General features: G+C 39.8%; 1 protein-coding gene across 2 annotated transcripts in view; it reads right to left on the bottom strand.

Moving 5' to 3' along the window:
- The window catches only part of LOC134348089 (glutamate receptor ionotropic, kainate 1-like), a 370881-nt gene that overhangs the window by 69100 nt on the left and 286389 nt on the right, over positions 1-15392 (bottom strand). For both annotated transcript variants that reach the window (XM_063050936.1, XM_063050933.1), the window contains one exon: positions 10507-10730. In XM_063050936.1, coding sequence (XP_062907006.1) covers positions 10507-10730 — 224 coding nt within the window. The remainder of the gene's footprint in view (positions 1-10506; positions 10731-15392) is intronic.

The raw sequence follows: 15392 nt of genomic DNA, 5'->3' as shown, positions 1-15392 counted from the left end.
AAGAGATTTGAAACTGGGAGGGGGAGGGGGAGGTCCAAAACGATAGGAGAAGATAGGAGGGGGAGGGATGGAGCCAAGAGCTGGACAGGTGATTGGCAAAAGGGATATGGGAGATCCTGCTTTCTCTGGTGGACAGAGCACCTACGTCGAAACGTCGACTGTACCTCTTCCTAGAGATGCTACCTGGCCTGCTGTGTTCACCAGGAACTTTGAAATTATTGGCCAGTTAGCCTAACCTCAGTGGTTGGGAAAGTGTTGGAATCCATTCTTCAGGACAAGGTTTCAGGGTACTTGGAGACTAATGATAAAATACGTCAAAGTTAGCATAGTTTCTGTAAAGGGAAATTTTGCCTGACAAATCGGTTAGAATTCTTCGAGGAAGGAACAAGCAGGGTGGACAACAGAGAGCCAGTGGATGTCATTTACTTAGGCTTTCAGAATGCATTTGATAAAGTGCCTCACATGAGGCTGCTTAACAAGATAAAATCCTATGGTGTTACAGGAAAGATACTGGCATGGACAGAGGAATGGCCGACAGGCAGGAAACAGTGAGTAGGAATATAAAGGGCCTTTCTGGTTGGCTGTCAGTAACTAGTGGTGTTCCTCAGGGGTCATTATTGGGACCACTACTTTTCAAATTGTTTGTCAGTGATCTGGATAATGGAATTGATGGCTTTGTGCAAAGTTTGCAGATAATATGAAGATAGGTGGAGGGGTAGGTAGTGTTGAAGCAATGCGATTGCACCAGGACTTAGACAAATTGGAAGAATGGGCAAAAAAGTGGCAGATGGAATACAGTGTTGGGAGATGTATGATAATGCATTTTGGTAAAAGGAACAATAAGACCATAAGATTTAAGAGCAGAACTAGGCCATTCGGTCCATCGAGTCTGCTCCACCATTCAATCATGGGCTGATCCACTTCATCCAGTCATCCCCACTTCCCTGCTTTCACCTCATACCCTTTGATACCCTGGCTAATCATGAACCTATCTATCTCTGCCTTAAATACATCCAATGACTTGGCCTCTACAGCTGCTCATGGCAACAAATTCCACAGATTTACCACCCTATGTCTAAAGTAATTTCTCCACATCTCAGTTCTAAAAGGATGTCCTTCAATCCTGAAGTCATGCCCTCTTGCCCTAGAATCCCCTACCATGGGAAATAACTTTGCCATATCTAATCTGTTCAGGCCTTTTAACATTTGGAATGTTTCTATGAGATCCCCCCTCATTCTCCTGAACTCCAGGGAATACAGCCCAAGAGCTGCCAGACGTTTCTCATACAGTAGCCCTCTCATTCCTGGAATCATTCTTGTGAACCTTCTCTGAACCATCTCCAATGTCAGTATAGTGCTGACTATTATCTAAATGGGAAGAAAATTCAAATATCAGAGATGCAAAGGGACTTAGGAGTCCTTGTGCAAGACTCCCAGAAGGTTAATTTACAGGTTCAGTCTGTGGTAAAGAAGGCAAATGCAATGTTGCCATTTACTTCAAGGGGAATAGAATATAAAAACAAGGAGATAATGCTGAAGCTTTATACGACACTAGTCAGGCCACACTTGGAATAATGTCCACAGTTTTGGGCCCCTTATCTCAAAAAGAAAGTATTGTCTTTGGAGAGAGTCCAGAGGAGGTTCACGAGGATGATACTGGGAATGAAAGGGTTAGCATATGAGGAGTGTTTGGCAGCTTTGGGCCTGTACTGACTGGAATTTAGAAGAATATGGGGGAATTCTCATTGAAACCTACTGAACGTTGAAAGGACTAGATAAGGTGGATGTGGAGAGGATGTTTCCTCTGGTGGTATTCTGAAGTTGAGGGTACAAGCTCAAAATTGAGAGGTGACCTTTTAGAATAGAAGTAAGGAGAATTTTTTTTAGTCAAAGACTAGTGAATTTGTGGAATGCTCTGCCACAGACTACAGTGGAGACCAAGTCCGTGGGAATATTTAAAGTAGAAGTTGATAGATTCCTGATTGGTCGGGGCATCAAGGGATATGGTGAGAGGCACGTGCATGGGGTTGAATAGGATCTGGGATCAGCCATGACGAAATGGCAGAGTGGCCTTGATGGGATGAATGGCCTAATTCTGTTCCTATGTCTTATGGTCTTATGGTATTTCTATTTCTATAATTCTTGATATAAATCAACTGACACCTTCTTCATCTAACTATTAGAACTTAACTATTACTATTAGTATTCTTTTACAAATGAAGAGCAACAATATGAGAAAGAATAGGATAGCATACAGTAGCGAGGTACATCAGCTGGTTGAGTGGTGTCGCAATAACAACCTTGCATTCAACATCAAGGAATTGATTGTGGACTTCAGGAAGAGGAAGTCAAGGGAATGCATACCAATGTGATCAGCAATGGAAAGAGTGAGCAGTTTCAAGTTCCTAGATGTCAACATCTCTGAAGATCTGTTCTGGGCCCAATGTTTCGATGCAATTACAAAGAAAGCACGTCAGCGGCTATATTACATTAGGAGTTTGAAGGGTCTTGATATGTCACCAAAGATTAACAAGTTTCTACAGATGTGCCGTGCAGAGTGTTCTAACAGGTTGCAACACTGTCTGGTATGGAGGGACCACTGCACAGGACTGGAAAAAGCTGCAAAGGGTTGTAAACCTAGCCAGCTCCATAATGGGCACCAGCATCCCCAGCATTAATGATGGCCTCAGAAAGTGATACCTCAAAATGGGGGCATCACCCAGCAACAAGAACATGCTCTCTTCTTATTGCCACCATCAAAGAGAAGGTACAGGAGCTTGCAGATAGATGCTCAACATTTTAAGAACAGCTTCTTTGCCACTGCCATCAGATTTCTGAACGGACAATGAACCAACGCATGAACACTACCTCACTATTTGTGTTTTCTCTTTGCACTACTTATTTAATTTAATGTTTTACGTATATTGCTTCTTGCAACTTAGAGTTGTTATTTATTGCACTGTTCTGCTGCTTAAAAACAAATTTCACAAAATACATCAGTGACATTAAACATAATTATGATTCTGTATATTTTAATTTTCCATTTGTCTTTGTAGATGTTCAAAAGCAAAAAAAAACTGCTGTTAATTATTAACAAGAAAAAAATCTTCTGGAACTCCAAGCAACACACGCTAAATGCTGGAGGAACTCAGCAGGCCAAGCAGCATCTAAGAAAAATAGTACAGTCGACGTTTCAGACCAAAACCGTAAGGGTTAAGGGTTTCAGCCCGAAATGTCGAATGTATTTTTTTCCATTGATGCTGCCTGGCCTGCTGAGTTCCTCCAGCATTTTGTGTGTGTTACTGTTAATTATTAAGAGATTTGGGCTTCCTTCCAAAGGAAAAAACAGTGGCAACAATAGGAAAAAGCCCTTATCTCAATAAATAAAACAAATTTACCACTCCCATCCTAACCAAATCTGGGATTTGAGATGGAATTGGTGTCAATAAGTCTCTGGGATTTCTTACAGCTATTTGTTTTCCAGGATGAGTTATAGATAGCAACTGAGGGGGGAACCACCCCAACCAAGAAGTTAGAACTCTATTTTTCATATTTTGCATTTGCCTCATAAGAATCCAGGTGGCACAGTAGTGTAGTGGTTTGCACAACACTTTACAGTACAGGTGACCTGGGTTCAGTTCCTGCTGTGGCCTTTAAGGAGTTTGTACGTTCTCCCCATGACTACGTGGGTTTCCGCTGGGTGCTCCGGTTTCCTCCCACAGTCCAAAGACATACCAGTTGGTAGGTTAATTGGTCATTGTAAATTGTCCTGTGAATAGGCTAGGATTAAAACAGGGAATTGCTGTGCAGCACACCTCGACGGGCTGGAAGGGTCTGCCCTACGCTGTATCTCAATAAATAAATAGTGATCAGTAAAAGATAAGTTCTTAGTTGTCCTTCTTCCTATCTGGAGGTTCAAGAAGTTGCAAATCACCAATAAACCAAGTGAGGTCAAGTGTCCTTGCATACGTCAGAAAGTGAAAGAGCCTTCTGGTTCTTTCTGCTTCACTGCACATCACAATTTCCGAAGATGAAAGTTTTTAAATTTTAAATTTGTCACTATTGTAAATAGTCTTATAGCCCTGGACAGAAAAATTTAATAAAATGGTGGACACCTGTTGCACCATTTAAAGTATACGTATACATAATCATTCCTTTTCCCCTAGGAGTGCTTTTTAAAGATGATTTATTCCTTGAAACCATCTGTCCAACAATTGATATGAATGAACTTAACGCGTAAAATTCTCTGCAGACAAGAGGTCAACTTGAAACCAGCTTCAAGTTCTTTTACCTCATCATTTGCTTTTCAAGTCTGAAAGATAGTTTCCTGAGTATATGTCTGAAGTATCATTGGATACTCACCTGGAGTTGCTTGTTGCTGTGACACACATGGTTAGCATATTTGAATGCACAGCATTAACATCTGTCAAACACAGTATGAAGATCACAATATACAGCCTATTGAAGGACAGTATACACCAACTGCAGCCAACTCTAAACAGAATACAAGCATGTGTTAACTGATGGTGACAATCTCAGGTCGTTCTTAATCCAGCTACCTAATTTGCTAGACTGTTGGCTAACTTGCATTTTACCAGACCAGACCTCCTATAATCTCATCTCATTTCATCACCATACACGATCACATATTAGCTGGCTTAGTAAGAAAAAGTTACTTTATGTGGAGCCACAGTAGTTGAGGGCTAACAAGTAGTACCTGAGCTCTATCTTGTCAGCTTTGGTAACTAAAGAGAACACAAATTTAATAACACATTCCAGACTTCATGATATCCAAAAAGCCTTTAAATCTAATGAAATAATTTTGAAAACCAGTTAGTTTTTTTTTGCAGTCCCACAGACTCCAATGAGATAAATTCATCTGGTGTTACATGTTAATTCAGGGATAGATATTGGCTAAGGAAACCTCCTTGCTCTTTTTTTACATCCAGTTTAACCGGTGGATGGGACCTTCATGGAATGCTTCATTTCAAAGCCATCTTGCTGACATGGCGCCCAACAACACTATAGTCTGTTGCTTTACCTGGTCCTAATACCAAGGGATCGTCTCAGACCAATTAGTTAAATAGTGAAACAGCATTTGTTCTGCTTGGAATCATCAGCATCAACCAGTGAAATTCAACACATCACCTTCAGTGAAGTCTACGTGCCACTACTGTTCACCATACCGTGGCTTCTGTAGGGACGTACAGTACTATGCAAAAGTCCTGGGCACACATATATAGCTAGGGCGCCGCAGACTCTTGTACAGTACTGAATTTGTCAACATGCAGCAGAGAGCAAGTCTGTGAACCTGGCAGGACAAAGGATGTTGGGAATGGTGTGAGAGGAGAGGAGCATCACAGGTGGCAAAAAGGAGTGCCAGGGCAAGGGGTGGCACAAGTGCAAACACATCCAGCCCTGAGGCAATTGGTTTATTGATCATTACAGGATATCTCTCTGGTACTTCCTGACCGCTCCTCTCTCCTTTCCCCTTTTCCGAGCCATGAATACCCTCTCTTAGTCTGCAGTAGAAACCAATATCAGAATCAAGTTTATCATCTCTCACATATGTCATGAAATTTGTTTATTTTTTGCAGTAGCAGTACAGTGCAATACATAAAATTACTACAGTATTATGCAAAAGTCTTAGGCATCCTCGCTATATATACATGCTTGAAATTTTAGCACAGTACATTAATAGCTGGCAGACAACAGGTGACATCAAAATTTAGTTCTGATATAGTATTTCATATTGTCAAGTAGTTTTGTACATTAATATCAAGAGAAGAATATCTTACATGAATGGAAAGTTTGCATTTTGAGTAGAATGTGACATAATGCATAAAGGGTCTTATTAAAAATCTAGAACAGCAGGCCAGAATGCTCTTAATACCTTTGACTAACTTTAATAAAGTTCAATATTCTATCAGATCTCAACATGAACAACATTTGAGATTACAGGTGTTCAATATCCTTAGGAGTAATAGGAGAATGGTCATTAGGACAGACTTCTTCAGCCTTCAGCAAGTACTGTTTGTACGATTGTGGTATTCCCATTCCAGAGATTTGAAAACAAATCACAGTCAGACATTTCAGATTAAGTATATTCAGCACTCTGCACGCTCTATAGGAAGGTAGGGAATTTGGCCATTTCAATGAACACTACCTAATTATCTGACAGACTATCTGCTCAGTATTAGTTTGCCCAAATTAATGTCTGTTTTCCAGTGTTCAAGGCCAGGACTTAAAAATCCTATGATTGGTGAATCCTTGGGTCGATAATGAAGGTCGAAACCCAAAGGTCAGGGGCCGATTGGGTGTGTGTGGTAATCGGAGGCCGGATGTCTGTGAGCCTGGGCCAGGGACTGGAGGCTGGTGGCCTGGAGTGTACCGTCTTGGGGTTGGCGGTCTGTATACGTGTGTGAATGGGTAGGAGGAAGGAAAGAAGCTTGTTTTGATGTTGTTGTTGGTGTTTAAGTTGTTCTGCTGAAATTTGTGGGCATGCTATGTTGGCACCAGAATGCGTGGCAACACCTGCAGGCTGAGCTCAGAACATCCTTAGGTTGTATTGGTAGCTAATGTAAATTACACATCTCATTTTATGGTTTGGTGGTTGTGATAAATACGTGAATCTGGATCACTCAAAAACACATACTGTAAATCGCTGATAGCCAGCACTGTTAGATTTTCCAGAACATTGGATGTTACTCTTTCAATACCCCGATTCAGTTTTTGATTTTTTTTTCAGATGTTACTCAGTGTTGTAATCAATTTTTTAATGAACTAACTGAGTTAAAAGAGAAGCCGGCAAACAAAGTTTAAGGGAATGGGGAAACATCACTGAGATTTTTGTACAATTGGACGATAGATGATCAGAGTTTTACTGTAGTTCAATGTCTGTAATGTACTTTAGGTGGACCAGAGACAATGAAAGAACCTATATAATGTATGTCTTTCTTGCTCTGAAGTTGTTTTAAATAAATTGTTTATCCCTTGTCCGGGAACTGAGCACTCAGAATAGGAAAGAGTGGAGAAGGTTGAAATTATCAACATCTTTACCACAGTTTTTAAAGGTTTCAGCTAGGACATTTTTGCCAAAAGCATAAAAAAAATTAAGGTTTATGTTCTGAGAACCTAGGCCTCTGCCTTCACAGAACAGAGAACACAGAGCAGTACAGCTCAGGATCAAGCCCTTTGGCCCACAGTGTTGTGCCAAGCTAAGTAAGTTAGTCATCAAATGGCTAACTAAATGTGGTAAAACATATATATATATGTATGTTGTAACTGGGTTACCTGTTCTGGACACGCCCCTCTGCTGATTGCCCCTGTGGCTCCTCCCACAGACCCCTGAATAAAGGCAATTTCGCCCTGCTCCTCCTCCTCAGTCAGGGGGCAGACACTCAGCATGCTGGAGGTCACATTTTACTGCAAATAAAAGTCTTTCAGTATTTACCCTGCTTCCAGTCTTTTGGAGTTATTGAAGGTGCATCACTAAACTATCCTCTTCTGCCTAATCAATATCCATATCCTTGCATTTTCCTCACATTCATGTGCCTACCTGAACATCTCTTACAAGTCCCCAGTGTTTCTATCTCTACCACCACCCTGTGTAAGCATTCCAGTCAACCACCAATCTCTGTGTAAAAAACTTGCCCCTCTCATCTCCCTTGAATTGACCCTCTCTCACCTTAAATGCATGCCCTCTGGTATGAGACACTTCAACCCTGGCAAAAAGATACTGTGTGTCTCCTCGGTCTCGGCCTCTCAAAATTTTACAAACCTCTATCAGATCTCCCCTCCTTCTCCGCCATTCCAGAGAGAACAATACAAGTTTATCCAACTTCTCATTATAGCACATACCCTCTAAGTCAGGCTACATAAGGCCATAAGACCTTAAGATATAGGAGCAGAATTAGGCCATTTGGTCCATTGAGTCTGCTCTGCCATTTCATCATGGCTGATCCATTTTTCCTTTCAGCCCTAATCTCTTGCCTTCTCCCCATATCGCTACATCCCCCGACTGATCAAGAATCCATCAACCCCTACCTTAGATATACATAAAGCCCTGGTGTCCACAGCTGCCTGTGGCAAAAAATTCCACAGATTCATCACTCTCTGGCTAAAGAAATTCCTCCTCATCTCCATTCTAAAAGGATACTCTTCTATTCTGAGGCTGCGTCTTCTGGTCCTAGACTCTCCCACCATATCACCATCTCTGCACATCTACTCTATCAAGGCCTTTCACTACTCAACAGGTTTCAATTAGGTCATCTCTAATTCTTCTGAATTCTAGTGAATACAGACCCAGAGCCATCAAACACTCTTCATATGACAAGCCATTCAGTCTTGGAATCATTTCTGTGAACCTCTTTTAAACTCTCTCCAGTGTAAGCAGATCCTTTCTAAGATAAAAGGCCCAAAACTGCTCACAATACTCCAAGTGAGGCCTCGTCAGTCCTTTATAAAGTCTCAACATTATATCCTTGCTTTTATATTCTATTCCTCTTGAAATGAATGCTAACATTGCATTTGCCTTCCTCACCACAGACTCAATCTGCAAATTAACCTTTAGGAAATCTAGTACAAGGGCTCCCAAGTCCCTTTGCACCTCATATTTTTGAAAAATATTTAGAAAATTGTCAACCCTTTTATTTCTTATACTAAATTGCATGACCGTACACTTACTGACACTATATTCCATCTGCCACTTCTTTGCCCATTCTCTTAGTCTGTCTAAGTCCGTCTGTAGCCTCTCTACTTCCTCAAGGCTATCTGTCCCCCATCTATCTTCTTATCGTCTGTAAACTTTGCAACAAAGCCATTCATTCCATCATCCAAGCCAATAAGCGGGCAGAGGAGTGGAAACGATCAGCTGAATGAACTGCTGATTACAGAATCATGCTATAAGGTAAGAGATTTACACACATTTTGTGCAACATCCACTAACTTCACTATGGATAGTCTTCAAAGACTTTAATTCATATCATCAGCAATTCCAATGTGTGCTCATTCTAGAGGTAGGAGTAGTGGGAATCAAATCTACAGACAATTCAGCTTTGAATCCTATAGACAATAGACAATAGGTGCAGGAGTAGGCCATTCGGCCCTTCGAGTCAGCACCGCCATTCACTGTGATCATGGCTGATCATCCACAATCAGTATCCAGTTCCTGCCTTATCCCCACAACCTTTGATTCCGCTATTTTTAAGAGCCCTATCCATCTCTTTCTTGAAAGCATCCAGAGACTTGGCCTCCACTGCCTTCTGGGGCAGAGCATTCCACATATCCACCACCCTCTGGGTGAAAAAGCTTTTCCTCAACTCCGTTCTAAATGGCCTACTCCTTATTCTTAAACTGTGGACTCTGGCTCTGGACTCACCCATCAGCAGGAACATGCTTCCTGCCTCCAGTGTGTCCGATCCCTTAATAATCTTATATGTTTCAATTAGATCCCCTCAGAATCCTGCCTTACAATTATGTATTTGAAGCCAAAGAAAGTTGTTGTTTCAGTTCAGCGCATTTAAACGGCATGCCTAACACTTGTGAACTGATATTTTAAGGACTTCAGTCACCTTAGCTGCCACTTTTAGAAGAGAATGACCATGATGAACATTCTATTTTACTGAGATATTAACAAAGGTAAAGGAGGTAGTGGAGTGACAGGTCTTCAACAAAGGCAACAACTTCCTGATTTCTTCCTGAGACACAGAGTCATAGAGTAGATAGGTACAGAAACAAGCTCTTTATCAATCATGTGTATAACAACCACCGACTACTTATGGCTGTTAATCCTCTTTACCAGCACCTAGTCTGATGAGTTCTATGTTTCCATAAGTAGAAATACTCATCCAGAGACATTATAAATGTCATGAGAATGCCCACAACCACTATGCACTCAGGCAGTATGTTCCACAGTCAAATCACCCTCTGCAACCCATCAAATCCTCTTACCCTCTACCTAAAATCTATGTTCTTCAATATTAGATGCCTCAGTTAAGGGAAAAGCTTCCTAAATATACCATATCGATGCCCCTCATAATTTTGTACACCTCTATTCAGTACATGGCCCCTGTCCCCAACATCGTCCGCTCCAAGGAAAATAAAAACTCCCCTTTTTGTTTTACTAGTCTCTGCTTGACTTAATGAGCACTCAATTAAACACATCCTAGGGTTGACTGAACTGATACATTAATCTATCCCTTAAAAAATCATTCAGTGTCAAGATCAAAACAAAGCTGTTGTTGCTGGTAGGGGGCGTTAAACATCAACACCAATGTTGGGTATGTTGAACTATAAATTTTCATTATATTAATTAGGCTGTAAATAACAATAAACAGAAAATAAATGTGTAATAGTATAAGAGTGGAGCACCATCTCAGTGTAAAATATGTGTTTGTTAAACACATTGTAGCACTGTTGGAGAGAGAAAATCGATTTTAATTATTACAGTAATGTTTCTCATTCTTTTTTCACTTGCTTGCCAAAATCACAATTGTTACTCCTTACCTGGCAATAACGAACAGCACACAACTGACCCCAAGGCAGGCCAGTAGCACATACATCCAAATATCAGGAGATAATGGATTGAGAAAGGAGAAAACACCAGGGTTGGTGCCATTGGGTTTACGGTAGAGGATACTAATGCCCAGAGTCATGAAGGGTTTGGAGAAGTCAATCACTTTCTCACGCACATAGGTAATAGTTAGAGGAGCAACTGCTAAATCCGCTTTCTGCAAAAAAAGGAATTGACAACTGTTCAGAATAGGATGCCAAAAAAACAAAAATAGTCTATTCAGCAATACTTTTAATTTGGCAACTGACAAATAGCTAGATAGCTGCCTGGAAGTGGAGGCACGGTATCAAAAGCACTGCTACCTGATGTTTTTGACATAATTGTATTGGATTATATTTAACTGAAATTGGCTAGGTAAAAAAAAATATGTAGGCAGCTATCTTCGTACAATAGTGACTGGTAATGATTAGTAATTCATATAGCATCCAACCACAATGAAAAAAAGTTGGCACTGTGTTCTTATATAGTATAGTTAATGAATAACACTTGTCATTGTAAAGGACAAATATGAATTGAAATGATGCTCTCTATTTTTCACATAATAACTTTTCATCTTTTATTTTTCTTTCAACCAGAATGATAATAGAAAAAATTAAAGTTGCATTGATATTTTCACAGTCCATTGGCATCCCAGAAAACAAAATGTTCTCTTTACAAAGGCTGACTATAACTGTCAGGTCACTAGGGATAACAGATTAATCAATTCAACTAAATTGAGTTAATCTAGCTGTCTGAGTTAATTTGGTTATTGGAAAGCAAAATTCCATTAAAATTTATAAAAAAATAATTACTGCCTTTATAATATCTGCAGGACAGCAGTAAGGGCATCACTTCATGAAATAGTGTTTTGTGATGCATCAAAAGCAGTGTATTTTAATTCCAATCAAATTAACCTAAATATATCTTCATACTGAAGAATGTCAAATTGGAAAAATCTCATTTTAACATCTGCTTAACAGAAAGGATATGATTGTGTTACTCTGTTTAATTAAATACACAAGTAGGGGAAAGAAAAACAAATGTGTTTCTGTCATAACACAAACGTGTTGTGATCTAAAATTCAATGACACTTGCTATTAAGAAGCCAGTCTGTCATCACAGGAGATGTAGCATAATTCTAATTAAGCACACTGACAACAAAGCCAAACTTTCACAAATAACCTGATCGTGAAATTAAACATGATCCACACTGTTTTCAAATCTGTAATTTAAGGTAAAGGATGGCAATTGGTAAAGAGCTGGATAAAAACATTTGACTAGTTGTGGAGAAATAATTGTTTGAAGTTCAACTGTAGTTTTAAAAAAACTTCATTAGAAAGTGGTTTTCATGTCTTGTGAAAATCCTCAAATGAATCATTAAAAAAAGGAAATCACTACTTTACATGAGAAAAGGTGCAGCCAATTTCTTCGCAACAAGCTCCCACAAACAGAAATTCATTGTTTTTATAATGTTTATAGAGAAGAAAATATTGGCCAAGTAATTGCTGAAATTTTTATGCTTGCTTTTCGAAACAATGCAATGTTGCATGTAAGAGAACATCCAAAGCTCTAGTTTAACACCTCATCCCACAAGACAGCACCACTGTCTATTATACTCATGCTTCAAGACTCATACAGGAACCTGCACCTTATGACTCAAGTTGAGTCCTACCAAATGAACCATGATTTACAATGTAAAGAGGTACATCACATCTACATCTGGTTGAATTAAATAGAAACAATTTGAACTACAATGAATAATAGAGGAGTGAAGAGGCTGCATAAAGCACTTCACTATAATTCAAAGCTTGCAATCCAACTGTCAGAAGTATATATTTCTTAATGGTCATATTAGTTATTAAATCTTATTTTAAGCAAACAATATTACTGGTGTAGGATACTTCTACAGAAAGATTTTGATCAGCTCTTCCACTCTTCTGGCAGCAAGATGAAATTACAATGTTGTTAATACTATTAATCCTCATCTGTGACATGTTTTAAATATAAAATGGGCTGTTATAAAAACTTGCCATTTGACACTGTTGCTGGTAAGCCTGCTGAACTGCCCTGGCATGGTTTAACATGTTGGCGGCTTCTACAAGTTGAAATTTACAACCTAGAGGAAGAAGTGCTGAAATGTAATCTTGTTTACAATGGGCAAATTTACTGTAAACAATTAAACTACAATAATGGCCACTTAGTTTACCACTTTGGTAACTTTAGGATGCCAAGCCCTAGAGCAATATGAATGTTTCAGCTAAGTTGAAAACATCGGCTATGCTTTAGCCTTCATCGTTGGCAGACAGTGGAAGTGTACAGTATCAGAACATTAAAGGCTGCTTTCTGCCTCAAAATACAGAAGCCACTCTGCTTTATGTACCATCGCTAGTGTGCAGCCACATCTTGCTTTGTAATCTACACCAATTGGTGGATTTGGTATAGAGTACAAAGGCAAGGGCCATCCAATGGAAGGTAATTGCTGGTCTGAATATGGTTAATTAAGTGATTCTTTTTACCATGGAGCTGTAAGGGGTTTGAAACACTAATTCAAAACTTCGAATGAAACTGTTCTCAGAAGTAATCTGCTTTTTGTATATGCCCACACCATTTAGTCTATCACTCTTTAAGGAAAAGAAGGACAAAACTACACTAGACTAAGCCACAAATTTCCTCTCTGGTTTTGGTCTGGCTTTCTGTTGTCATGTAGATTTCACACCAGCTTGGGATCAGTGACTTCTGTGACCCACCCTAGTTGATTTGAATGAGCAATTAAATACCTTTTTTTAAAGAATTTGACAGTGGTATCAAAAATGCTGGTCGGAACATTTCAACTACAAGGCTTTTGAACAGATATTACTTCATTTAAGGATTGATTGCCATCCTTCCCTTATTTATGCCTCACAATCACTGATTTGAAAGTAACTCAGTGACTGAAAGAGACTCAGTTATACACTCAAATGGGAATGTTCCGGTAGATTCAAAGAAGGTTCTGCTCAATATTAAGCATTGGGAGAAAACGAAAATTTGCAAATTCCAAAAGACTTGTGATGTAAAGTTTGATCTAATGTAAATCATAATGTTATCCTTCTTCACCTTATTCGAGCTAAAGTACATGTAGAAACACCAGCAAGGATCAAAGAGGGTAACAATAGAAACAACAAAAATGTGAGGGAGAGGGAAAGGGAGAGGAAGCGAGAGGGGGGGGAGAGAGGGAGAGGGTGAGAGAGAGAGAGAGATAGAGAGATAGAGAGTGAGAGAGATGAGAGAAAGAGGGAGAGAAAGAGAGAGTTACAGCTGAGGTTCAATGAAGTAGATGGGAATGGGGCAACGTCCTTTTAAGAGCTTAGTCAATTGCCCTCATGTGTCCAAAATATGTTAGAATTTCTCTTTTATGTCAACTTCCATTTATTTCCTCGGAACAGACTGTATGATCAATATACTCAATGGAAAGGTTGTCAGGGTGTATTGTGGTGGTGGGTAATAGTGGGTACTGCAGCAGCACAAGACAGGAGATCACCAAGTGATCTTTACCTGCACTTGCTTTCTGTATTACTGTGCCTGAATTATATACACAATTGGCTTATAAAGGGAATACATTGTAAGTCAAAGCTTTACGATGGTATGTGCCTCCACTAGTTGCTGTCCATCTAGGTCTTCCACAGTTGAACAATTTCATAGCCCAGACATCCCACCTCTTCTGGAAGTTCCAGGAGTCTCCCGCAAATTAATAGTGGCTCCCCTTAGCCCGCAAATTATATACAATGTCCCAGAAATTGATTTTTTTTAGAGTGAGCATGAGAGAACGCACGAGAAAGAATGAGAGAGCGAGCGCAAGAGCAAGAAAGCAAACACGAGACAGCGAGTGCGAGCAAGAAAGCAAGCACGAGTGACGGTGACCATGAGAGAGAGAGAGAGCGAGAGCAAGAAAGCAAGCGCGAGTGAGTGACCACGAGAGAGAGAGCGAGAAAGCAAGCGTGAGAGAGAGCGACCTCGAGCGAGAGAGCGAGAGCAAGAGCGAGAGTGTTCCAAAAAAGAAAATATGAAATGTACGTCACCCCAGACTACATTAAAGTGCACCCCTGCCTAATAGGAGTCAAAAATAATGACAGTGTTGCTCGCTGCACTGTTTGCAACAGTGACTTAACCCAGCCCATGGTGGGTTAAGACTGTAAAAGACATGTTGAGGTGAGTTTAACAGGTGTCATTCATTCATTAGCATAGCTAATGTTATTTAAACTAGCTGGCCAGCTGCTAAGGAGCTACTCTATTGCAGACATCCCACCTCTCCCGGAAGTTCCAGGAGTCTCCTGCAAATTGATGGTGCTACCTCCCTGAAATGAGATTTTGCAGGGTGGGATGTCTGATAGCCATAAAAGAAGATGATTGTGAGGTAAATTTTAACAAAGATTTTTTAAAAGAAAACTATGTAGTTAAAAGTAAACTGATAAACAGAAAACAGAGAGTATTAACTAGAGAGTCATAAATAAGAATGGAATCTCACCACCAGACATTCGTCTGCTTTCCACAGGAACCAGATCTGTTAAGATCCAATGCTGTCAATAGTTCTTGGTGCTCAAGTATTTTACTAAAATTATGCTGCATTTTGAGAAATCAATTTGATTAATCACTTAATTTATGAATAAATATCTTTCAACACATTAACAGGACATTACTCAGGGAAAAAAAGAGCTCAGCACCTTCCCTTCAAACTTCATTAACTCCTATTTAATAGTCTGCAAGCAAAGCCTGCAATTGGCATATTCAGAATTACACTAGAATGAGGAAATGCAATGACAGTTATTCTGACAAGGTATGTTCATTGAGTCTCACAGATCACCGC

Source organism: Mobula hypostoma, chromosome 6 (genome assembly GCF_963921235.1).
Source record: "Mobula hypostoma chromosome 6, sMobHyp1.1, whole genome shotgun sequence".
Classification (NCBI taxonomy): domain Eukaryota; kingdom Metazoa; phylum Chordata; class Chondrichthyes; order Myliobatiformes; family Myliobatidae; genus Mobula; species Mobula hypostoma.
Note: the sequence above shows the minus strand (reverse complement) of the source record. Positions and strands in the feature narration are given on the sequence as shown.